The sequence below is a fragment of the Mercenaria mercenaria genome, chromosome 5 (genome assembly GCF_021730395.1).
Source record: "Mercenaria mercenaria strain notata chromosome 5, MADL_Memer_1, whole genome shotgun sequence".
In the NCBI taxonomy this organism is placed as follows: Eukaryota; Metazoa; Mollusca; class Bivalvia; order Venerida; family Veneridae; genus Mercenaria; species Mercenaria mercenaria.
The window spans coordinates 53,142,590-53,167,374 of NC_069365.1; the positions used below are offsets into that span (position 1 = coordinate 53,142,590).

General features: G+C 36.3%; 2 protein-coding genes across 3 annotated transcripts in view; one reads left to right on the forward strand and one right to left on the reverse strand.

The window, feature by feature from the left end:
- LOC123557226 (ectoine dioxygenase-like) overlaps window positions 1–24,785 on the forward strand; it is a 58,014-nt gene that overhangs the window by 24,422 nt on the left and 8,807 nt on the right. For both annotated transcript variants that reach the window (XM_053543578.1, XM_053543576.1), the window contains 2 exons: window positions 6,280–6,361; window positions 7,661–7,771. In XM_053543578.1, coding sequence (XP_053399553.1) covers window positions 6,280–6,361; window positions 7,661–7,771 — 193 coding nt within the window. The remainder of the gene's footprint in view (window positions 1–6,279; window positions 6,362–7,660; window positions 7,772–24,785) is intronic.
- On the reverse strand, window positions 19,906–24,040 carry LOC123557224 (uncharacterized). The gene is made up of 3 exons (XM_045348569.2): window positions 23,883–24,040; window positions 23,589–23,663; window positions 19,906–22,286 (listed from the first exon to the last, which is right to left on the reverse strand). Exons 1-3 carry the CDS (start codon window positions 23,956–23,958, stop codon window positions 21,538–21,540), a joined length of 900 nt encoding a protein of 299 aa, XP_045204504.2. The 5' UTR covers window positions 23,959–24,040; the 3' UTR covers window positions 19,906–21,537.

A 24,785-nucleotide genomic window follows, 5' to 3' on the forward strand; every position in this document is an offset into this window, starting at 1 on the left:
CTAACTTGTTGCAGAATTCTTTAATGTGAGGAAGCCATCTCACTTGTTGTAGAATTCTTTAATGTGAGGAAGCCATCTCACTTGTTGTAGAATTCTTTAATGTGAGGAAGCCATCTCACTTGTTGTAGAATTCTTTAATGTGAGGAAGCCATCTAACTTGTTGCAGAATTCTTTAATGTGAGGAAGCCAACTCACTTGTCGTAGAATTCTCTAATGTGAGGAAGCCATCTCACTTGTCGTAGAATTCTTTAATGTGAGGAAGCCATCTCACTTGTTGTAGAATTCTTTAATGTGAGGAAGCCATCTCACTTGTTGTAGAATTCTTTAATGTGAGGAAGCCATCTCACTTGTCGTAGAATTCTTTAATGTGAGGAAGCCATCTAACTTGTTGTAGAATTCTTTAATGTGAGGAAGCCATCTCACTTGTCGTAGAATTCTTTAATGTGAGGAAGCCATCTAACTTGTTGCAGAATTCTTTAATGTGAGGAAGCCATCTAACTTTTTGTAGAATTCTTTAATGTGAGGAAGCCATCTCACTTTTTGTAAAATACTTTAATGTGAGGAAGCCATCTCACTTGTTGCAGAATTCTTTAATGTGAGGAAGCCATCTAACTTTTTGTAGAATTCTTTAATGTGAGGAAGCCATCTCACTTTTTGTAAAATACTTTAATGTGAGGAAGCCATCTAACTTGTTGCAGAATTCTTTAATGTGAGGAAGCCATCTAACTTTTTGTAGAATTCTTTAATGTGAGGAAGCCATCTAACTTTTTGTAGAATTCTTTAATGTGAGGAAGCCATCTCACTTGTTGTAGAATTCTTTAATGTGAGGAAGCCATCTCACTTGTTGCAGAATTCTTTAATGTGAGGAAGCCATCTCACTTGTTGCAGAATTCTTTAATGTGAGGAAGCCATCTAACTTGTTGCAGAATTCTTTAATGTGAGGAAGCCATCTCACTTGTTGCAGAATTCTTTAATGTGAGGAAGCCTCACTTGTTGCAGAAAACTTTAATTGAGGAAGCCCTCTAACTTGGCGAATTTTTAATGGGGAAACCATCTAAATTTTTCAGAATTCTTTTAAAGTAGGAAGCCCCTCTAACTTGTTGTGAAATTTTTTAAATTTAGGAAGCAAATTCTTTAAATTGGGAAGCCATCTGACTTTTTGCAGAATTCTTTAATGTGAAACCATCCACTTTTGCAGAAATTTTTTTTTTTTTTTTTGTGAGGGAAACCATCTAAATTGTTGTAAATTCTTTTAAAGTGAGGAAGCCTCAATTGTTGCAAATTCTTTAATGTTTGGGAAACCATTCCTTGTTTTGAAAACTTTAAAGTGAGGGAAACCTCTCACTGTTGAGAATTCTTTAATGTGAGGAAATCCCTCACTTTGTAAAACTTTAATGTGAGGAAGCCTCTCACTTTTTAGAATTCTTTTAAAGGAGGAATCCACTCATTGTTGTAGAATTTTTAAGTGGGAAGCCTCTAACTTTTTTGCAGAAATTTTTTAATGTGAATTCTTAATGTGGGAAGCCATTAAATTTTTGTAGAATTTTTTAATGTGAGGAAGCCATTTAAATTTTGCGAAATTTTTAAAGTAGAATTTTTTAATGTGAGGAAGCCATCTAAATTGTTGCGAATTCTTTTTTTGAGAATTCTTTTAAAGTGAGGAAAACCATCCATTGTTGTAAATTCTTTAATGTGAGGAAACCTCTAACTTTTGTAGAAATTTTTTAATGTGAGGAAACCTCCCTTGTCGTGAATTCTTTAATGTGAGGAACCATCTAACTTGTTTCAGAATTCTTTTTGTGAGGAAGCCTCTAACCCTTTTTCAGAAATTTTTTAATGTGAGGGGAACCTCTAACTTGTTGCAGAATTCTTTAATGTGAGGAAAAACGGCGTGGGAGCCCCAAGGGAAACAAGGGGAGGGGCCCTCAACCCCGTTGCAGTTTTTTTAGGGGCCAAGGAGGGCCCCCAAACGGCAGAATTTTTTTTGTAGAAAATTTTTTAATGTGAGGAAACCATCTAACCTGTTGAGAAATTTTTTAAAGTGAGAAGCCATCTAACTTTTTTTTAGAATTCTTTATGTGAGGAAGCCCTTTTAATTGTTGCGAATTCTTTAAATAGAATTCTTAATGTAGGAAACCATCTAACCTTTGCAGAATTTTTTAATGTGAGGAAGCCCTCAACTTTTTGTAGAATTCTTTAATGTGGGAAGCCATCTAACTTGTCGTAAATTTTTAATGGAGGAAGCCCTCTAAGGGCAAACAAAAAAAAAAAAACTTTTTTGGAAAACTTTAATGTGAGGAAGCCACTAAATTTTTTAGATTCTTTAAATTTTGGAGCCCTCTAACTGTTGAAATTTTTAATGTGAGGAAGCCATCAACTTTTTTAGAATTTTAAAGTGAGGAAACCATCTTTGTTGGAAAATTTTTTAATGTAGGAAGCCACTACTTTTTGAGAATTCTTTAATGGAGGAAACCATCTACTTGTTGCAGAATCTTTAAAGTGAGGAAGCCATCTACTTTTTAGAATTCTTTTAAAGTGAGGAAGCCATCTACTTTTTGCAGAAATTTTTTAATGTGAGGAGCCATCAACTTGTTGCAGAAATTTTTTAATGTGAGGAAGCCCTCCACTTTTTTAGAATTTTTTAATGGAGGAACCAACTTTTTTAAAATCTTTAATGTGAGGAAGCCTCTAACTTTTGCAGAATTCTTAATGTGAGGAACCATCTAAATTGTTTAGAATTCTTTAATTGGGGAAACCATCTACTTTTTGCAGATTCTTTTAAAGTGGGGAAACCACTAAATTGTTGCAGAATTTTTAATGTGGGAAGCCATCTAAATTGTTGAAATTCTTAAAGTGAGGAACCATCTCACTTGTTTCAGAATTCTTTAATGTGAGGAAGCCTCTCACTTGTTGAGAATTCTTTAATGTGAGGAAAGTCATCTCACTTGTTGAGAAATTCTTTAATTGAGGAAGCCATCTCACTGTTGTAGAATTCTTAATGTGAGGAAGCCATCTCCACTTGTTGCAGAATTCTTTAATGTAGAATTCTTTAATGTGAGGAAGCCATCTAACTTGTTGTAGAATTCTTTAATGTGAGGAAGCCATCTAACTTGTTGCAGAATTCTTTAATGTAGAATTCTTTAATGTGAGGAAGCCATCTAACTTGTTGCAGCAGAATTCTTTAATGTGAGGAAGCCATCTCACTTGTTGTAGAATTCTTTAATGTGAGGAAGCATCTACTTGTTGCAGAATTCTTTAATGTGAGGAACTTGTTGTAAAATTTTTTAATGTGAGGAAGCCATCTCATTTTTGCAAAATTCTTTAAGTGGGGAAACCCATCTACTTGTTGTGAATTTTTAATGTGGGGAAAAGCCCCCATTGTTGCAGAATTCTTTAAGTGGGAAGCCATTCCTTGTTTTAAATTCTTTAATGTGAGGAACCCATCAAAACTTGTTGCAGAATCTTTAATGTGAGGAAGCCATCTAACTTTGTAAAATATTTTAATGTGGGGAAAGCCATCTCCTTGTTGTAGAATTTTTAAATGTGGGGAAAGCCACCCCAACTTGTTGCGAATTCTTTATGTGAGGAACCCATCTCCTTTTGTAGAATTTTTAATGTAGGAAGCCACTAACTTTTTGTGAATTTTTTATGTGGGAAGCCCCAAACTTTTTGTAGAATTTTTTATGTGAGGAACCCCTCATTTTTGCAAAATTCTTTATGTGGGGAAAAAGCCTCTCATTGTTGCAGAATTCTTAATGTGAGGAAGCCTCTACTTGTCGGATTCTTTAATGTGAGGAAGCCACTAACTTGTTGTAGAATTCTTTAATAAAAAGCCATCCATTGTTTTTTTTAGAAAACTTAATGTGGGAAACCCATCTAACTTTTTGCAAAATTTCTTTAAGGGAAGCCATCAAAACTTGTTGCGAATTCTTAATGGAGGAAGCCTTCATTGTGAGAATTTTTAATGTGGGGAAACCCCTCATTTGTTGCAGAATTTTTTAATGTGGGGAAAAAACCCCATCTCACTTTTTGAAAATTTTTTAAATGTGAGGAACCCTCTCACTTTTTGCAGAATTTTAATTGAGGGAAACCCCATTAATTGTTGCGAATTCTTTAATGTGGGGAAGCCTTTCTCACTTGTTGCGAATTTTTAAGTGAGGAACCCCTCTCATTGTTGCGAATTCTTTAATGTGAGGAAGCTTCACTTTTTTGCAGAATTTTTTAAGTGAGGAACCTCTATTTTTGAAAATTTTTTAATGTGAGGAACCCTTTCCCCTTTGTTGCGAATTCTTTAATGTGAGGAACCATTATTTTTGCAGATTTTTTAAATGTGGGGAAACCCACTCACTTTTTGTAAAATTCTTTAAGTGAGGAAGCCTTTCCATTTGTTGTAGAATTTTTTAATGTGAGGAGCCATTAATTGTTGCGAATTCTTTAATACCAGTTTGCTTAGGAAAGGGTTGAGGGTTTACCAGGTGCCCGAATGTTGAAAAATGCCCGGGGGAAGGAGGTGTTGGGGGGGGGGGGGGGGGGGGGGGGGAAATAAAGTTTTTTTCCCAATTTTTAATGGTGACTTTTCCATTTAAATCATATTAAATTTCCTTTTCCAAAAAGTTTGAATTATTTTTTATTTACTTTTAAATTTTACAATTTAAAAATCAGAAAACGTATTAAAAAATCAAAAATGAATTTAATAAATTTAAATTTTTTAATTTTTAAAAAATTTTTAAAAAAGGGGTTTTTTTTCCCTTATTTTTAAAAAAATAAATTTGTTTTTGGTTTTTTTTGGTTTTTTTATTTTAAATATTTTTATAAAAAATAATACCGGGGGGGGGGGGAAAAAAGCCCGGAAAAAAAAAAAGGGGGGACCGGGAAAATTTTAAAAAAAGGGTTTTTTTAAGGGGGGGGGGTTTTTTTAAAAAAGGGGGGGGGGGGGGCTTTTCCGAAAACGTCAAAAAGGGTGCCTTTTGTAGGGGGGAGCCCGGGGTTGCCCCGGGGGGGCCCGTCCGGCCCGGGCCCTTTCGGTTTGGGGGGGGAAGGGGGGGCGGTTTTCCCGTCCCGAAAAATTTTCGGGGGGTTTTTTTTCCCCCCCCGGGGGGGGGGGGGGTTTTTATGGTTGCCCCCGGGGGTTTTAAACGGGGGGTTTTCCGTTTGTTTTCCCGCTGGGGCCTCTTGCGAATTTTTGGAAAACCAAAATTTTCTTAAGAAAGGAAAAACCCCAAAAACGGGGCCCCCGGGGGGGTTAAAAAGGGGGGGGGGGGGGGGGGAAAAATGCGGCCGTGCGAAAAAAACCCCCGGGGGGGGGGCCCCGGGGGGAAAGAAAAGGGGATCGGTTTTGGGGGGGGGCGGGAAAAGGGTTTAAAAAAGGCCCGGGGATTAAGGGCAGGGGGTTCTTTCTTCCGGGAGCGGGGGGGAAAAAAAAAAGGGGGGGCGGGGAAGTGGTTCCCCGCGGCGGGGCCCCCTGGGGGGAAGGCCGTTTCCGTTTTGGGGTGGCCTTTTCAAAGCAAAGGGGGCGGGGAAAACCGGAAGGTTTCTGTGATGTCCAATGATATCCCTTTTTGTAAAGATTTTTCAGATATTGAAGAAAGCTTTGTTTGTTTTTTCCAGTGTTAAAGTTTGTGGTGAATTTAAAATTACCGATGAGATTCAGAAAACGTTTCGTTTGAAGACGGTTTTTATAGTTGTCAAGTAAGTGTTTTCCGTTCTGTTTTAACCAATGACATGTAAACGTAAAACATACATTGACGATTTGCATTGCATTTAAACACATAACAATGTACTTCACATGTACATAGGTAACAAACGTATGACTGCACTGATAACTACATGTGTAACCTTAGTTATACAAACTTGACCACTTCACCTGATATAATGATGTTTAAAGTATTATAGATAAAATGTACGAGTTTCTGTCTACAAGTAAGCAGTATAAAGACATTATTTCATAGTGAAACATGACTGTGATATTTCTTTATTTGAGTTTTATTTATTTAGGTTTGTGATACACGGTCTAGTAGTAAAGGCTGGGATAATCAAGACTTGAATTCCACAAGAATTGTTCCAAAATGACAGGCTGATCAGGCGCCAAGAATGGTTACCGATTTCTTACTTGCGTGATGCTTGGCACTCACTAAAGGAAATTTTGCGGGAGGTGAATGTTGTCTCATCAGTCAAAATGGCTGACCATTTCTCTGTAGAAGGGAAAGGTTCACTTAATAAAGAAACACTTTCCGTTTGTGTAGATGAAGCCTCGTATTTAACAATTTAGCTATATTTCAGAGACTTGTTGGACGAAGAGGAAATAACTCAAATATGGAAGGTTTTGAATGACCCGAAAGGAATCTTAAAGCATGCTTATGAGGTATTTGTCGTATAACAAATCCTTTTGGGCAATACATTTATACTATTACGGTTTTAATAATTACCAAATGACTAATCTTAAATTTATACCCACTCAGTGTTAATGGTGCATTTAGCAAGTAAAAGTACACGCATATGATATCGAAAGAAAAGTTTACCTTTATGAAGTCTAGTAATAAGAAAAATGAAGTTGCACAGGAAAACACTATATTGATACCATTTGCCTCACCTTAGTTATTGTCAGAAGCAATGGGTGATACAAAATAAATAACGGACTGAAGCTATCAATGGTTGATCCTTCAAAATTAACACAAGAACGTTAGAAACAGCACGAAACAAGGTTTTCAACATTATGATCTTTACTCCAAATAGCCTAAGATGCAATCCCAACCTTTTTTTTCTCCTTTCTAGCTACCAACACACCAACCTCCATTGTCCATTGTAATTTTGTATCTATAATTAGAGTTATTGAGCAAAATATTTTTTTTTCTTCTTAGTTACAGCTTCGTAACCTTGACCTCAGTTGCTAAAACATCAGTCCCATTCTGCAAACCTGCCATTCACTAGATTTGGTGACAAAATGTCAAATCGATCTTGAGTCATTAACGGTAAACCTGTTTGACGATTCAAAAAGGTTACTGACGAATATTGTGTGTGTGTGGGGGGGGGGGGGGGGGTATTTCCAGTAGCTGTGATATTGACCTTGAACCTTTACACCCCAACTGCAATCCAATTGCTAAAAAGGGACGTCCTCACTAGGATAAGAACAGCTATCCGTTCTCTTCCCTGTCAAATATTTTACAGTCAAAAAGATAGAGACAACTGTATTTTTATACAGACGGGAAAGTCTACCATAAAGTTAAGAATTGTGGACCTAAACATTGATCCTTTTAGTCCCATAAGCATTCCCAGCTTGTAGGCAATGTTTCATTACAACTTGACTAAAGTGATTGAGCGGGGTTTTTTATATCTTTTTTGGTAAAATGAACTGTGGAAAATCGTATTGGAACGTCATATAGTTTGATTTTTCAAACCCCCTATTTCTTTCAAATCAGTAAAAACAGACCGCTGTATAGAGCCTTAATGTCTGAATGTATGACGTTTATACACTAAATAGATTATGAAATATTACAATACTAACACTCATTCTTTTTCAACTTTGATACTATTTAAGAAGTTTAGCAATATACTAAGTACCGGTGGTAAAATCAAATGAAATGCAATTTAAATAAGATATAGTTAATTGTCCTCAAGTTTTCAATAACAAAAGAAAAACTGCACAGATCTATTTTTCATTCAGACTCTGGAGCCTGATGGCCATAAAATACAGCGCATTCTGTATTGTCATCCCGGAAATGACGTCACAGGTATAGTGTCACGATCAGAGAAAATTGTCAATGCGTGTGAAAAGGTAAGGGCTAATCTGATATTTTTTGTTAATTCATAATTTTCATCATATAACATCATCCACAGTCTGCATGAATATGAATAACTTGAGTCTTTGCCGCTCACGATTAAACTCAGTTGAAAGTGAAATAAAGTCATGTCATGTTTTTGTTTACATATAAATAATAACACATATATGATAAAATATAATAAAATGTCCTTGTTCATTATTGTATTCTTTTAGTATGTGTATCCGTTAATTATTGTTGAACATTTACGTAAGGCGACATATAGGCCCGTTGGGCCAGATGTTTAAAATTTGTAATATTTCATATGTATATATCGGTGCCATGCACATGTCACTATAATAAAAGATTATCTTACATTATCTTATCTATATGCCATGACATCATAGCCCGAAGCTATTATCTAATTGACCAGACGCCGGCTGTCAATCAAACCAATAAAAAGAAAGCGACAACCCCAAACAATGCGTTTATTGAAAGCACACCCCAACGGTGGTATGTGTTGTACTTTGGGCTATTCTAATTTTGTATTTTTTTTTACAATTTTGCCCCTTTTTCTTTTCAAAAGATACGACACCAGAGCTAAAAGGGACTTTGCTGAGATATTAAAAGCGAAATGAAAAGTTTAGATAAATACTTTTTAACTAGATAAATTATCTAGTCGGTAGTCAGCTTAAGAATGGCCAGTAGAAATTCTCTGTCAAAATAACCTTTTTTCGTTCATATTAACTAATATGGTCAGTCTTTATAAGCATGATTTAAAACAGCATGAATATTGGAAGACATACTAGGTATAAATCCGACTGTTTGGTTGGGCATTTCTTTGCTATTTTTTACAAACCACCGAGTAATAATACAGTTTGCAAGGAAATAATATATCTGTGGCTTTTTTAAAGAATTTACTAGATTAATATACATTAATGACTTTGTGAAAGCCCATTCAAAATTAACACGTTAATTCTTAGTACTAAATCGGCATAATTTACTACAAATTATTCTGTTTAAAAAATATAGCACAGTTAGCTTTGTATTTGTCTGTATCAAAATGGTGAACTTATATTTTTGCCTTCTATGATTATACACAAAAAATGAAATAAAAAAACACTGATAATATACATAAATTACAAGTCTTTGTTAACATTTTGTCAGTTTCATTCGTGTCCAGGTAGGACGTATGTATTAAAGATGCGAATAAATGCTGATCATTCATAAAATGAGCCGTGTCATGGGAAAACCAACATAGTGGGTTTGCGACCAGCATGGATCCAGACCAGCCTGCGCATCCGCGCAGTCTGGTCAGGATCCATGCTGTTCGCTTTTGAAGCCTATTGAAATTGGATGTGCAGGCTGGTCTGAATCCATGCTGGTCGCAAACCCACTATGTTGGTTTTCTCATGGCACGGCTCAAATATTGATGTTTGTTTATTCCAGATGGCCTGCCCTGCATGTAAGAATGGCGGTAGTTGTTTTAAGTGCGACAAATGTGGCGCCTTACAGTGCAAGAATAAATCGTGCAAGAACTTTAGTCCTAAGGCAGCCAGCGGCTGTGCAAGTTGTGGCAAGTCTGGGGGTCAGAAATCTGTATAGATAAGAACTTCTGTTTGTATAAAGGTAAATTTGTTTATTTCTTTAGAAAGAACGAAATGAATATGGAATGACATGAAAAATTTGTATGAGAAATGTTAATTAATTATGAATGCCTTTACGTGTTTGAAACTTCAGTTGATCTTTTATCACTTTTAAACAGTTGCGTTACATTAAAGCAATATAATTACAGTACGAAATCAAATATACGCGTTTAGTCTCAACACTCTTAAAACAATAAAAAATCTTGATTTAGATGTGAAAATGAAAGCAATATGGATGTTAGAGTACAGGTTAACAAAGACCAAACTTAAACAACAACAACAACTACCCTACAACGAAATTGAGAAGAAACGCACAGTTTTACATATTGCAGTTATATCAGCACATAATCACGAGAATTTGGCTGTGTCTTTAGAAATGCAGATTTTCAATTATTGGTTTTGTTTCTTTTTGTAGACTGACCGGAGAATGGAACAAACACGACAGACATCATCCGTCGTTTCATTGCTAAAATAGAATTGTGTCAGTCATGTATTTTTCTTTAAATGAATGATAAATATTTTCACTGACAGCTTAGACTATGTTTAATTCATTGCCATATATTTTCTCGCTTTTATCCAATAAATATTTCTCTCCTTAACAGTTATTTGTTTTTACTCCAAACCAGGGGCAAAGATCAAACAAACAAAAAAAAAAAAAACATCCCGAGAACGCAACCCCCTTCCCCCTCCCACAAAAAAAAAATACTACAGGATATATGTATGAATGTATATGGATGATTGACATTAACACAAACTACAAAGACAAAGTAAAATAGTGAGACAAAAAGGAAAAAGCTAATGAAGGAACACATTTTGGCGCCGCCTTTGAACGGTCTATGGCAAATACACCATCGGAAATTCAAAACCGGTTAATGGTGAGCACAAAACAGCCCGCGTTATCCCAGCATTTTCCAAAGTATAACAGGAAAGTCCATGAAATAAAATTTATCCCCGACAGGAATCCCTAGTAATGTTAGCAGAAAGCACGAGATCAAAATATACACCATGAAATAAAATCTTGAAATAATGTTATCGTTTCTCTTCAGAACATATATACCAAATTGAAGAGGCTTTCTCGAAAGGTGCCTTTGTTTGGAAGTATAATTTTTGCTCTTTATAACAGGCTTATTGACCATCCATAGCCTATTCAATATAGTACATAAAACTTTTTCACAACTATTTTCTTTTTCACAAAAACGTAACTATTGTGGTAGGACCAAATTTGAAGAAATAAAGATGGCAGTGTGTTGAGGAATATAATCTTTATACTTCACGCTTCCATCTAAACATATTTTTTTTGTAAAGAAACAAAGCCTAAAATAATCCATTGGGTAGAAGAATGGACAAATCGAAATTGTCCTTCTAATTTACTTGTCAAGATTTTCGTGCTATTATAAAATTGCGGAGTTATTGTCCTCTTTAAGGCAAAGACAATCCGTCGATTTGTGAAACAAATACGCCGATACTTCAATTAATTACTGATAATAAGGTAGCAGTTGGTAGTTTCCAGCCTTAGATGCGAAAATCTTAAAATAAAGGTAAGTGTCAAAACTGAAGGCCCTGTTTTCATTCAAAATGATATTCAGTGCGGATTTTGTGCTTTGGTGCTGTGTAATGGACATTTAAAAAACTTCTGACAAGCATTTAGGCGACCTTAACGGAATTGGTGTCCTGAAGTTGGTCCGATGCGGATCTGCGAATGTTGCTTGCTGGCTCTATGTGCAAATGTCAAAACAACAGAGGCCTAATTCAATAAGGAGTACTGAAAAAAGTAACCGGTTGACAGATAGTTTTGTTATGCAGAATAGGTACAGGAGAGGTTTGTGTTGAAGGCACTGTGCATTGCTGGACTCCATTGTTGGTCCATATTTTTGCAAACCTATGTTTCACTATTAGCTATACGTATGGACTACACAGTCTTATAAATGGCAAATATTTCTATTGGATTTTAAGAAAGCATACAAATACATGATAACTATATGCTTTATTTCTTTCAAATCACATTGTTTAGCTGATTTCTGCTGAATCGAAGGAAGACGGTCTCCGGCCGGCTTGCGAAAAGTCCCAAAACTGGCATCTGCTACACTGTAAATGGAGAGAACACCGGGCGCGTTGATCTGTGTTCAATTTTGGAACACTACGTGTTATACTCTGAACACCGATGTTTAGTACAAATGTTCTGTGTACGATTGGAACGCTTGATTTGAACGCCAGCATTCAATATTAGATCGCCTTCCAAGAAAAGTCTAGACATATTTTACTGTTTTGAGTTGTAATGAACTAGGGGTAAGTTATTTTACCGGTATATTGTTAATTGAAGTTTCAGTGAATGCATAAAAATGAAATAACTATATAAAAACATTGACAGGAAATTTTATATGAACAGGGGCATTCATTGCATGTTCTATCTGAGAACGCCGGTGTTATGTCTAAAAATAGAATTTTTCAAGAAAGCGTCTATCAGTACCGTGAGTACGTCATCAACAAGCGCCTCAAGTTTGGCGGAAACAGGAAACTGGAAGGATAATCCGGAATAATTTGTTATGAAGTAATTTTTCTGCTATTTGCATATCTTCTTAGCTTGAATACTTTGTTCATAATTTATATTTAAGTTCCACCCGCCAGATCTACAGTATGGTGTTTACTAGATAGATATTCCATGTAAATTCAAACAGGCAGCACTTATGTTGTTGTCGACATGAAATACTTTTAACTTTTATTTTAGGTCACATGTTGAGCAGGTGCAATTGGCTGCTTATTCAAACAATGAAACTGTCTGATAGCTCTACATAAAGCGTATAACGAACAAAAGTTGAAACAAAGTTTGATCGGAAAAAGAAGGGCATATGTCATTTCCAGACTCCTAAAGTGATCACTGAGGTTTGTTTGTTAAAGTTAGATGATATTTCTGTTCTGTTAAACAAACTAGTACGCTAGGATCATTGAACAATACTCTCATTAAGTGCTAGTATGATTTTCTGAACCTTTAGCTGGGACTTGAACCTGCTCTTATAAAACAGTGCCTGGCCTTTGGAAGTTTGAGTTGAATTACTGATTTTCATGAATAAGGTTTATGATATTTTACATCAGCATATATACCTAATTTTAACATAAAGCATTATTTCGCATTTAATAGGTTTATACAACATTCAAATATCCATCTCTGTACCTATTTTAAAACAGCAAATAGTTTTATTAATGCTCCAATATCGAGAAATTTAAATGCTGTTTACATAATGAAATCCATTTTTCTTTTGCCAGGTTGTTAATGAACAGGACTTTAAGGTCATATTGGAGGTAAAAGAAAACACTCCTCCAAAATTAGTGATATTTACCAGAAATGACAAAGCAGAGACAGCCTATTTAGTAGGAAATTGTACTGCCACTAGGTGCAATAGGGAGAGTACAGTGTTATTTGCAGTTCAGTTATTTGCAACATTCTGTGTTTTCGACATTGAATATCATTCTTAAGCAATGTCTTTAGGATTCTTGCAGCATTTTGTATTTGAAGAACAGTATACAAATGAAAGTTAAGAAAATCATTTTTTTCTGTGAGAAGTATAGAACAGTATTTAAATAAATGAGTTACATGGTTAAGGTATTGGGAGGATAATAAAATTAGCAGTCACTCCTTCTTCTGAAATATCATTCTGGTTTGTATTTTGCTGAAGTCAAATGCAGCAGTTCAAGATAGAGAATAGTTTTCAGTAATGCTAATACCACTGGTCTCTTCTGAGCAGAAAGATTGACATTTTTCAAATAATATTACTGGGTTTTTCAAAATAGTGTTTTTGATACTGAGCAGGGACATATTTTACAAAATGGACTTATTGTTACTGAACAAGTTGATTGACATTCTCAAAATGTTACTATTAGTTCTGAGCAGACATGTTGGTATTTTCTAAATGCATTTGGGACTGAGCAGGTTTTTAACATTTTACAAATGAAATTGTATATATATATTATTGCATATTACAGTAATTCATAAATAAATGTGTACTTTCTTATGTTCTGAGCTGTATGCAAGAATAAAATAGTAGTATATCTTTCTATATTATTTTATAAGTCTGTCAAGGTTATGTCTGGTCGAAATGTTGGTTTTGTGCCACTGATGAAATTAAATGTAAATAGTATTTCCAACCTTACCTGATTTATTTGCTTTGGGAAAAAGTCATAGTCATGTGCCAGTGTCTTTTTGTTAAAAAAATATCCTGAATTTTTCTTAAGTACCATTTTATCTTTGAAACTTGGATTATGACCATCGTCTATTTGCAGGAGTACAAAATTCTGTCAATATTTTTTCCATTATGGTAATGTTTTACACAGTTTCTAAAATTTTTAGGACAGGGAATACTTTTACAGGAAATTATGTTCAAAGCATAATATCTTCTTTGATGTTTTTATGACAGTTTTTTTTTCAGGTATGTTTAAAATACAACTAAAGAACACTATACGTGTACATCAAAAGCTTGTAAAATAGTCAGATTAAGTAGTTGCACATGATGTTGGTAGTTTTTCTTCAAAATGTTTTTTGAAATAAAGTTGTTTTTTTTCAGCAGTAAATATTATCATGTATAACAAATATCCTTTAGAAAAACATGTCTCTTATCCAGTGTTCAAAAATGAATGCAGTATGTTCAACTAATGCTCATATTCTTAACGTCCATGTCTTTGAACATGTTCTAGGCGTTCAATATCTGTTGCAATGGAATTGAACACGTCCGGAGTTAAACAAAAGAACACTTCCAAGGGTGTTCACAGACTGTTCATTTACGGAACTGTAGGTGTTACCAATCTGAACACTAACATTAAAAAATAGAACATGTCTGGTGTTAAAAAAGAACACCTGGCTGTTCATAAGGTGTTCCACAACAGAACAGCTGGCTGTTCATCGGGCGTTCTTTCTTTGAGCAGCTAGTGTTAAAAATTTGAACACTAGTATTAGGATTTTGAACGCAAAGACGCGTTCAATATCTGTTGCAAATTGGCGTTCAAAGCGTGTTCAGTTCCTTAACACTTACATTTACAGTGTACCTAATGTGTGGACCGTCGTTGTTTCGCCAGCTCGGCATACAGTATGGGTTAACGCGAGAACACGATGCAATGGAACGAAATCACGATGCGGTCGATTTTTAAAAAGGAAATAAGAATTAAAAAAAATGAAAATTATACTTTACACTCTGTTTCAAATACAATTTACAAAACAGTCTCTTGCAAAAGAGGAATTGCGTGCTTATTATCAAATCGTACCAATTTAACATTATTTTGTGTGTTTGTGTGTATATATATCATTCCGGTGTAAAGAAGTATTTCGACCCCCATAGAATAATGACCCCCCGGTCATTATTCTATAGAAAAAGTGACCCCCGGTCATAGTATTATGACCTCCAGATCATAGTACTGTGACTCCCCCACGTGAAGTAAACTGAACCTCACGAAGAATATTGACTCCCATAAAAAAACGATCCCCGGTCATTTGGTCAAATTTAGTGATAACTCATGTATCTAAGGCCTAATTGCTGCATTTTATGCCTCCACTCGGGGGAGGGGGGCATATAGATTTGCCCTTGTCCGTCCGTCCGTCCGTCCGTCCTTCCGTTTGACCATTAGCCCCAGATACCATCACTTGACACAGAAATCAGAGCATTCCGCAACGGGAAAAGGGATTCTATTTCTAGACGCTGTATCTTGGTGTATACATTTTTTTTCAGGAAAATAACAATTCACAATACCTTCACAAAACACACCAGTGTCAATAATCCCTGCAAACTTCGGTATGAAGTAATTGTTCAGAAGAAAACTGCACAAGAAACTGCTAGCATAGAACTTAGTATTAATAGAAGTTGCAATACTTAGCAGTGGCAGTAAAGTACGGTAGCGGCAACAATAGAAAGTAGTAGTAGTAGTAGTAGTAGTAGTAGTAGTGGTAGTGGCAGTTGCAGTAGCAGCAGCAGCAGCAGCAGCAGAGGAATAAGTGACAGCAACAACAGCAGCAGGAGAAGAAGAGGTAGATGTACAAGACGTATTAGTGGAAGCAGGTATAGTAGTATCAGTTGTAGCAGCAGTAGTAGTAGTAGAAGTAGAAGTAGTAGTAGTAGTAGTAGAAGAAGAAGAAGTACATGTAGTAATAGCAATAGAAGTAGCGGCACCAGTAGTAGTAGTACAATCAAAATGTTAACTATTGGCAATAGAGGGTATTAGAGTTGTAGATCTAGTAAAATTGTCCGTTAGATTTGGTGGGGATCACTTTTCAATAGATATTATCGTCGAAAGTCTTTTTAGGAGCCGGTGTTTTACACGGAAAGAGTAACTTTTTTAAATAGAATAATGTCCGGGAATCGATATTGTATGATAGTTCGTAGTAATTTTGGCAGTGAGTATTTTACATGGAAGGAGTCAGTTTTTCTATAAGACCAAGATCAGCCTGCACATCCGTGCAGGCTTATCATGGTCTGTACTGTTCGCTATTCAGTCAATAGATTTTCCGCGAACATCCCTTTGAATAATAATTGGTACTTCCCAAATTGAATGATGGACCAGTCCATTTTAGAAATTTAGCAGTGTAAAGGTTAAACTGAAATACATTTGTATCTACTGTGATGATAACAAAAACAATTGCAATTTTGTTGGAGATATTTCGAACAATAAACAACAAACCACACCCACTTCAATAGCCCGGCTTCTTAAAACAAATAATCATTTGATAGGGAAACTTTTTTAAGGAAAATTCAAAACAAGAAATGAAACTTATTTTCCATACATTACAGGGGACGTGTTGTTTCAACATTGTAATTTGCTACACACCAGCGATCCAAACGATTCTGACATGAGAAGATGGGCTTTTGTTGCTTGTTATAACAGGCGGAGTAACTCTTCCTTTAAAGAACATCATCACCCGTCTTACAGGCCGCTTCATAAAGTAAATCTGGCGCTTACTATGTACACTTATTTTTCAATAATTATAAAATTTAGTTCAGCTTTTTTATCGTTATCGTGATGGTTTCTTTTATGTATTTGTTTTAGTGATTAACGAGTTGAAGCATTAATGCCCCAGCCATAGTGTCACGATTTGGCCGCCACGTTTAGCTACGTAAAGAAACGTGGCTACAACGTGAGCCAACGTAGAACAACGTGGCTAAAACGTGATCAAACGTGACAAAACGTGAACTGGAATTTTGGACATGTTCAAAATTCGCTCCCGTTTTCCAACAGCATACTACAACATGGCAACAACGTGATGAGAACGTAGTACAACATAATATAACGTAGCAAAATCGTAACAGATCGTAAACTTAGCGCGTCCGGCCAGTTGATATTACCCTAGTCATAGTGTAACGTTTTGGCCGCCACGTATAGTTGGTAATTTAGGCAAGCCAGCTAGCCAATGCATGCCGAGTTTTAGCTGCACGTGATTGCAGCATGGATGCAGCGAGGCATAACGAAGCACAGCGTAGAACAACTTGGCGGCAGCGAGGCAACAGCGTGGCTATCACGTGGCTAGCGCATGGCGACATTTTGGCACATCGTGGCACACGGCTGAAATTTCCACAAACGTGGTTGTCAGAAACGGGACACAACGGCGCGGCAAAAACGTGACACTATGACAGAGGCATTAGTATTTTATTTTCTAGCTACAACTGCTTCAGCTTCACGCATATCAGTCTCGCGTGCCAGAAGACTACCGGCTCGTGACTATGACGAACCTCTGATGGATGAGAATGTGAACATTTAAATGAGTCGGATTAATTTAATTAAATTGAGGCATTCTGACGTCTAACTGGGAGACCTCCGATTCAGTGAACAAACTGGTCTGCCAAGAAAGTCCCTTCTTATTTTTGTCATAAATCCAAAGCAAAAATCAAGCATCACTCGCACGCTTAGCTCAATAGGGAGAGCGCAGATCTACGGATCAATTTTTTATTTTGTTGGGTTTAACGTCGCACCGACACAATTATAGGTCATATGGCGACTTTCCAGCTTTGATGGTGGAGGAAGACCCCAGGTGCCCCTCTGTGCTTTATTTCATCACGAGCGGACACCTGGGTAGAAACACCGACCTTCCGTAAGCCAGCTGGATGGCTTCCTCACATGAAGAATTCAACGCCCCGAGTGAGGCTCGAATCCACATTGAAGAGGGGCAAGTGATTTGAAGTCAGCGAGCTTAACCACTGGGCCACGGAGCTTCACCCCCCCCCCCCCCCCCCCCCCCACCCTCCAGACGCTATGAAGTCAAAAGACGGACAAAACTTTTTGACTTGGTACAATACTCACAGTTATAGGTCATATGGCGACTTTCCAGCTTTGATGGTGGAGGAAGACCCCAGGTGCCCCTCTGTGCATTATTTCATCACGAGCGGACACCTGGGTAGAACCACCGACCTTCCGTAAGCCAGCTGCATGGCTTCTTCACATGAAGAATTCAACGCCCCGAGTGAGGCTTGAACCCACATTGATGAGGGGCAAGTGATTTGAAGTCAGCGATCTTAACCACTCGCCAACGGAGGCCCCTCTACAGGTCAAGGGGTCGTGAGTTCGTTCGCCGGGCGGGCCGTATGTTCTACGTTACGTTTTGATAAAAGACATTGTGTCTAAAATCATTCGTCCTCCATCTCTGATTCATGTGGGGAAGTTGGCAGTTACTTGCGGAGAACAGGTTTGTACTGGTACAGAATCCAGGAACACTGGTTAGGTTAACTACCCGCCGTTACATAACTGAAAACTGTTGTTATCCCCCCGCCAAAGGCGAAGGGGATATTAGAAATGCTCTCCGTCCGTGCGTGCGTCCGTCTGTCCGTCCGTCCGCAACGATCTTTGTCCGGAGTATAACTTCAAAAGTACTGGAGGGATTTTCTTCAAACTTCATACACTGATAGAACATATTGGGAGGAAGTGCAATGTGCAAGAACAATAACTCTACCTTTCTTATTTTTTGAGTTATTCCCCTTTATCTTATTTTCTTAAAAAAAATTGTCCGGAGCATAACTCCAAAAGTATTGGAGGGATTTTCTTCAAACTTCAAACACTGATAGAACACATTGGGAGGAAGTGCAGTGTGCAAGAACAATAACTCTGCCTTGCCTATTTTTTGAGTTATTCCCCTTTATCTTATTTTCTTAAAAAAATTTGTCCGGAGCATAACTCCAAAAGTACTGGAGGGATTTTCTTCAAACTTCATACTCTGACAGAACACATTGGGAGGAAGTGCAGTGTGCAAGAACAATAACTCTACCTTGCCTTTTTTTGAGTTATTCCCCTTTATCATATTTTCTTAAAAAAAATTGTCCGGAGCATATCTTCTTCATGTATGGAGGGATTTTGATATATCTTGGCACAAATGTTCACCACCACGAAGCGGAGTGTCATGCGCAAGAACCAGGTCCCTAGGTCTAAGGTCAAGGTCACACTTAGAGGTCAAAGGATACAAGAATGAAAACCTTGTCCAGAGCATTTCTTCTTCAGGCATAGAGGGATTTTGATATAACTTGGCACAAATGTTCACCACCACGAGACGGAGTGTCATGCGCAAGATCCAGGTCCCTAGGTCTTAGGTCAAGGTCACACTTAGAGGCCAAAGGTCAGATACAAGAATGACTTTGTCCAAAGCATTTCTTCTTCATGCATGGAGGGATTTTGATGTAACTTGGCACAATTATACACCATCATGAGACGAAGTGTCATGCGCAGTTCCCTTTAGAATTACTTCCCTTTGTTGTTACTTTAAATAGCTTTTTTTGTAACTTTTTCATTACTAGTCGTAGGGAAAAATCGAGACCACTTTTCTGTAGCACAACATGCATGCTACATCCAATTTTGAGGTGTATTTTGACCAATCTCTACCTGGTAAAGATTTTTATGTGGACTTACAATTTTTTTTATTTTTTTTTAAAGATTAACTTCCCTTAGTTGTTACTATAAATAACTTATATTGTAACATTTTTATAATTGACCGTAGGGAAAAAACAAGACCACTTTTCTGTGGTACAACATAGATGTTACTTTCCAATTTTAGGTGTATTTTAAGGTATCTCTGCCTGGTAAGGAGTTTTTTTGTGGACTTAGAAAAACAAAAGACTTACAGTGATTACTAAACAACCACAAAATTAAAATTCCATTTGCAAATACAGCTGCTAGAGTAAAGAAATTTGCTGTGACGGGCATATATTGTGACATTCTGGCACTCTTGTTCCCTGTTAGCTTTCCATTCCTTCTTTTTACAGTAGCCATATAGAAAAACATCATAGCTATACTGTTCATGAAAATTAATAAAATTTAGCAGTAAACCACCTCACCACTGACTTATTCTTTCTTCCACATCTTTAAAACCCCTGATGCGGACCACAACTAAACGGTTCTTCAAAGCTTTCCCAAAAATTAATACTTTCAGACACTAACTTGCCATGAACTTTAGCCTTCAATTATAATACGCCCGGCGGGGGGATTTGCCATGTCTAACATGGCTCTTGTTTTTCAACGGCGTTGAAACCAAAAACAAACAAACAAATAAACAAACACACTTACATGTATTATGAACTTTACTCTCTAATTGACACAAATATGTAAGTATGTAATATTAAAGTCTTCTACTTATTACAGGTGGCTGATTCTGAAATAAAAACCTGCAGAAATTACACAGATTTCAGTGGCAAGGAGTTTGTCAATCCAATTGGAAATGAGAAGGATCGTAAACTGTATTCACAATACAGTCTTAGACCACTGGAGAAAGAAGCATAAGCGGATAAGCATGAAACAATTGACAAAGTAAAACGTCAATACAAGTCAGTTAAAAATGTTCGGTTCTTGTATATAGTTATTAAATTTTAGGTTGCTAACCAGAAAGATTGTTTAAAGTTGAATTTATTGCTTTTGAATCATGCGAATATTAAAGAAACTGTTAACACACCAAATTTATTGAATCTAAATGAATACGATGGTATGATGAAATAAGTCACTAAACCGGATTGGTGGGGATAGCATTTATTAAACTGTCTTCTAACTTTGAAAAATGGTGGAGATAAAGAGCAAAGTTTGGTGGAGTGAATGGTCGGCACCCAGAAACAGAAAAACAAACCAGAAACTATTAACAATAACAAATTTATTCAGAAAAGTAACCATTCAAATACCTTAAAAATGTTAACTAGCCGTAAAGTCCAATCTAATGTGCAAGAATAGTCACAAAATCCTGTTCTGGTCAAATTTAAATCCAATCAGTATAATTTCTAAAATATTTCACACACAGTCCAAACTGTATTTAGTATATCTAAAGATTTGATGGATTTACATCAACATTGTGGATTTTTAAAAAAAAACCTTTAAAGAGCTCTGACGGATTTATATTCTTTGGATATACTAAAATCAGTTTGAATACTGTGTGAGGAATTTGGTATTGATACTGATTGGATTTAAAATTGACCAGGACAGGATTTGGATTATTCTTGCTTTTTAGATAGGACTTTACAGGTAGTTAATATTTTTAACTAGTTATTTTTGATAATAAACTTTGTTATTGTTAATAGTTGCTGGTTTGTTTTTTCTAATATCTTTGGTATTTTTAGTCGTAAGTACTCGTTACCATCAGACGTAAAAATGAATATATAAGTACCAAGTCGATGTCCTCCGCTCAGAGGTCAACGTATAGATTCTCCATTATTACTTCGAAGACACGATAGATATTAAGAATCAAGTCGATTACTCCTCTACCACCATGTTTAAAATTTAGAAGTATAAAGCCATTTGTCCCCACTCACGATGTTAACATATCTATGTCTTTTTACTCTTTCGTAATGAAAGCAGAAACATTTTGTAATCATGAAATTGAGAAAAATGATGGGCCGGAGCGTTATTTTCTGTTTCGTTTCGTTTTGTTTTCTTTTTATTTGTTTATTTGTGCATGTGTGCGTGCCGCGCTGATGCTTTTCATACAGCAGATTATAGAGGTTCACATTTCAAGCTACTTTAAATTTACATAAATGAATTCTGGTCCCTTATGTGGAATGTTCTCAGTCGGACAAGGCAGTTACACACATTTATAAAAGCAGTTAATGGAATGATAAATATTGATAAAGTATAATCTCGGTATGTGTTACAAATAAGCTGAGTGGGCATCAGGGTAGCAAAAACAGCCTAAAATAAACAAGTTACTATGACGGTTTGCAGTAAGAATCCGACTTCATTTGTTGACGGCGAGATAGCGTGTTTCGAACATTATCCTTAGGAAATACTTGCTTCATATAAATTATTGTTTTTGGATACCAGCGCATGTTAGTAAGGCCTTCAATGATCTCTTTTATCTTTTTTTCCTTCTTTACCTTCTTTACTATATCGAACGTGGTATGTCGTTTAGCTAGAACTTCCTTTTCATACGCATAATCAGAATACGCTGCAATATCAACTCCGTACATAGGCGTAATTATTAGCAATATATTCCCTTCGGAAAACTCTAGAGCTCTATCGACATCTGTTGTTGTGCTGAGGAACCCATCTTCTATAAATCGATTCCTGTACGGAAAGTTTTCCTTCAGTCCTCTGTAAAGATTCTTTGTGTAAAGCGTTGGTTTTAATATATCCAACGCCTCATCTATCATATTTCCAGCTTTCAGAAAAATGTCTCTCACTCTTCGGTTTCTAGTGTGAAACGTACATCTTAGTTCTTTATTTAAACGGTACGGGAAGATATTTGCATTCTTGTCTTCGATTAAAAGTCTTTTATCAATACTACACTCGCTGGAATACAGGCTGATCCAAGTGATTGCTTCTAACCTATCAGTGTTTCCTGGACGCACTCGTTTTGCTTTATTCCTCGCCTCGTCAAAACATCGAGATATGCCAAGTTCGTCTGAGATATGTCGCAATGCATCACGGGATCGGTAGAAAAAGCTCTTTTTATATGCTGAAAATGTAAAATGGTATAAAGTAAACAAAATATTTATCTATTCATCACGTCACTATATGATACCTAGAAAGCAATGCCGTATTAGCATAAGTTATGTCAAGCAAAACTACAGAACCAAATCCATGGAATAAGTATTACGCACGGTTCTGTGCTCACTGGGTGCAAAGATTTATTAAGGTGGCTATAATTAGTCAAGGTAGTGGTAGTTATAAGAATCGACAATTTTAGTGACATTACGTATCTCCAGTCAATGTCTGGGGAGTTTGGCGGAATATACGTATTTGAACAAAGATTGCTAATTCCCTTTGTCAACTTCCTCGGAAATATGAGAGTAATCAAACTTTTTTTTATCTAGTTAACGGTTGTTAATACTGCTGTAGAATTAAACTGTAAAACTAAAAAATATTGTTGATTTTGTCCGTGAAAATAAATCAACTGGTATGGGTGAACGTTAAGTTAAAACTTGTGTCAAGCGTTTAAAGTACACACTGAAATAATAAACAGTTGACATGGCTTTTAGGGCTTTAGTTTTTACTCACTATGATTTGAAATATACATAATTGAGCCGCGCCATGAGAAAACCAACAGTGTGGGTTTGCGACCAGCATGGATCCAGACCAGCCTGCGCATCCGCGCAGTCTGGTCAGGATCCATGCTGTTCGCTAACAGTTTCTCTAATTGCAATAGGCTTTGAAAGCGAACAGCATGGATCCTGACCAGACTGCGCGGATGCGCAGGCTGGTCTGGATCCATGCTGGTCGCAAACCCACTATGTTGGTTTTCTCATGGCGCGGCTCATATTATGATTTGAGAGAAAAATTAATATAGATATTAGTCACAGCAGTATAACACATGCTATACATTACATAAGGACATTTTTAACATACTAAAGGAAATGTCAGCTTTTTCATAAAGACTTGATACTCAAATGTGCTGCGAAAATGTGCAAGAAATTTAAAGGGTGGCTCACTTGCCTTTCAGTTAATGTTAAATGCTTTAAGAAACACAATATCAAAAGTAATGATAAGCCATAGAACGTGCATACATTTTACTTGACGGGTGTGCTTATAATGCCTATTCACCGAACCATGATTTATTACATTTAAACACTCCGAATCGGTAATATGCCGTGTAGAATGATTCACTCAGACTCATTCCTTGTTAAATTATTCCACAGACGTATAACCTCTACGTCCTGTTAGAATATATCGAAACAAGCCATTTCTTAAATAAAGCATGACATTTTATAACCGTTTGCATTTCGCAACTTTTCGGCGAAAAAAAAGAGAAAAAATTTACCTTCTTCGACCGGGTTTCGCCGTTGTTGCCGATTGTTACCAGTTTGGGGCTGTTCTTTCTCCCCCGTCTTTGCCTCTAAAAGTAAATTGTTATACTATAGTATATATGCATACATTTTTCTTTACTGTTGTACTTTTAAAACTGATTTACTCAACCATTTAAGAATAAATATACGTAATGCAAAACGTTTTACAATTATATGTGCTATAGCGTGGATTTAATTAGAAGTAGCATTATTGTATATAACCGTTTGTTTTCGGTAATTTTTCTTTAAGAAAATAAGATACAATTTACTTTTTTGCCACCACGGTTGCACTGCCTCAGGGACACAAAAAATCCATATTAGGAGCAAATACATAAATGAATGCATTTTGCCCAACACTAGCTGTTGTACGAACAATGCCAAATGAACATCAGCTATTCATAAAACTCATTTATGTATGGTTTAATGTCCCTATTGTTTCGCTTCTCAAGTAGCTCTAAAGAGTTTCAAGTAGATAGGTTTAAGGTAGTAACTCATTTATGTATGGTTCAATGTCCCTATTGTTTCGCTTCTCAAGTAGCTCTAAAGAGTTTCAAGTAGATAGGTTTAAGGTAGTTCTGCACGTTCGGATCCAAATTTTTTCTCCATGATTTTTCGGAACCTCAGAATATACTTAGAAAATTCAGCAAATAATAAAAGATAGGGTTATGTGTTTGATTTTTTGATAGATTGATCTGAAAACTTTGGACATCTCTTTTGTTTTAGAGATACTTGCCAATGATTAAAGTGATCAATATATTTCCAGCTGGCTTTAAGCCATTATTTTGAATTATTTAACGTGTCACATGTTTTAATATTAGGCCTATATTTTAACTTTAGAAAGATACTTACGTTGCAATTGTGATATTTTTACTTACGTGTTGCCTTCAATTCATCAAATGATTTTCATTTCCGTATGCCGATTCTTGGCTTTACGTAATCCGGATAAAAGACGTTACGTCATCACTTCCAGTTTATCAAACGTGCGAAACTACCTTAAAAGTATATTCTAATACGTTTTTCTCTGTTAAAAACACTCTTACGCTAGAATGACGTCACGTTAACGTGCGGTGATGTCAATATTTTTGTTGCGACCAAGAAAGGGCGCTACTATATTTTATCTACTGTTTAGATTAATATAAAATAATTTAAAGAAAACCCGTGTTTTAACACTA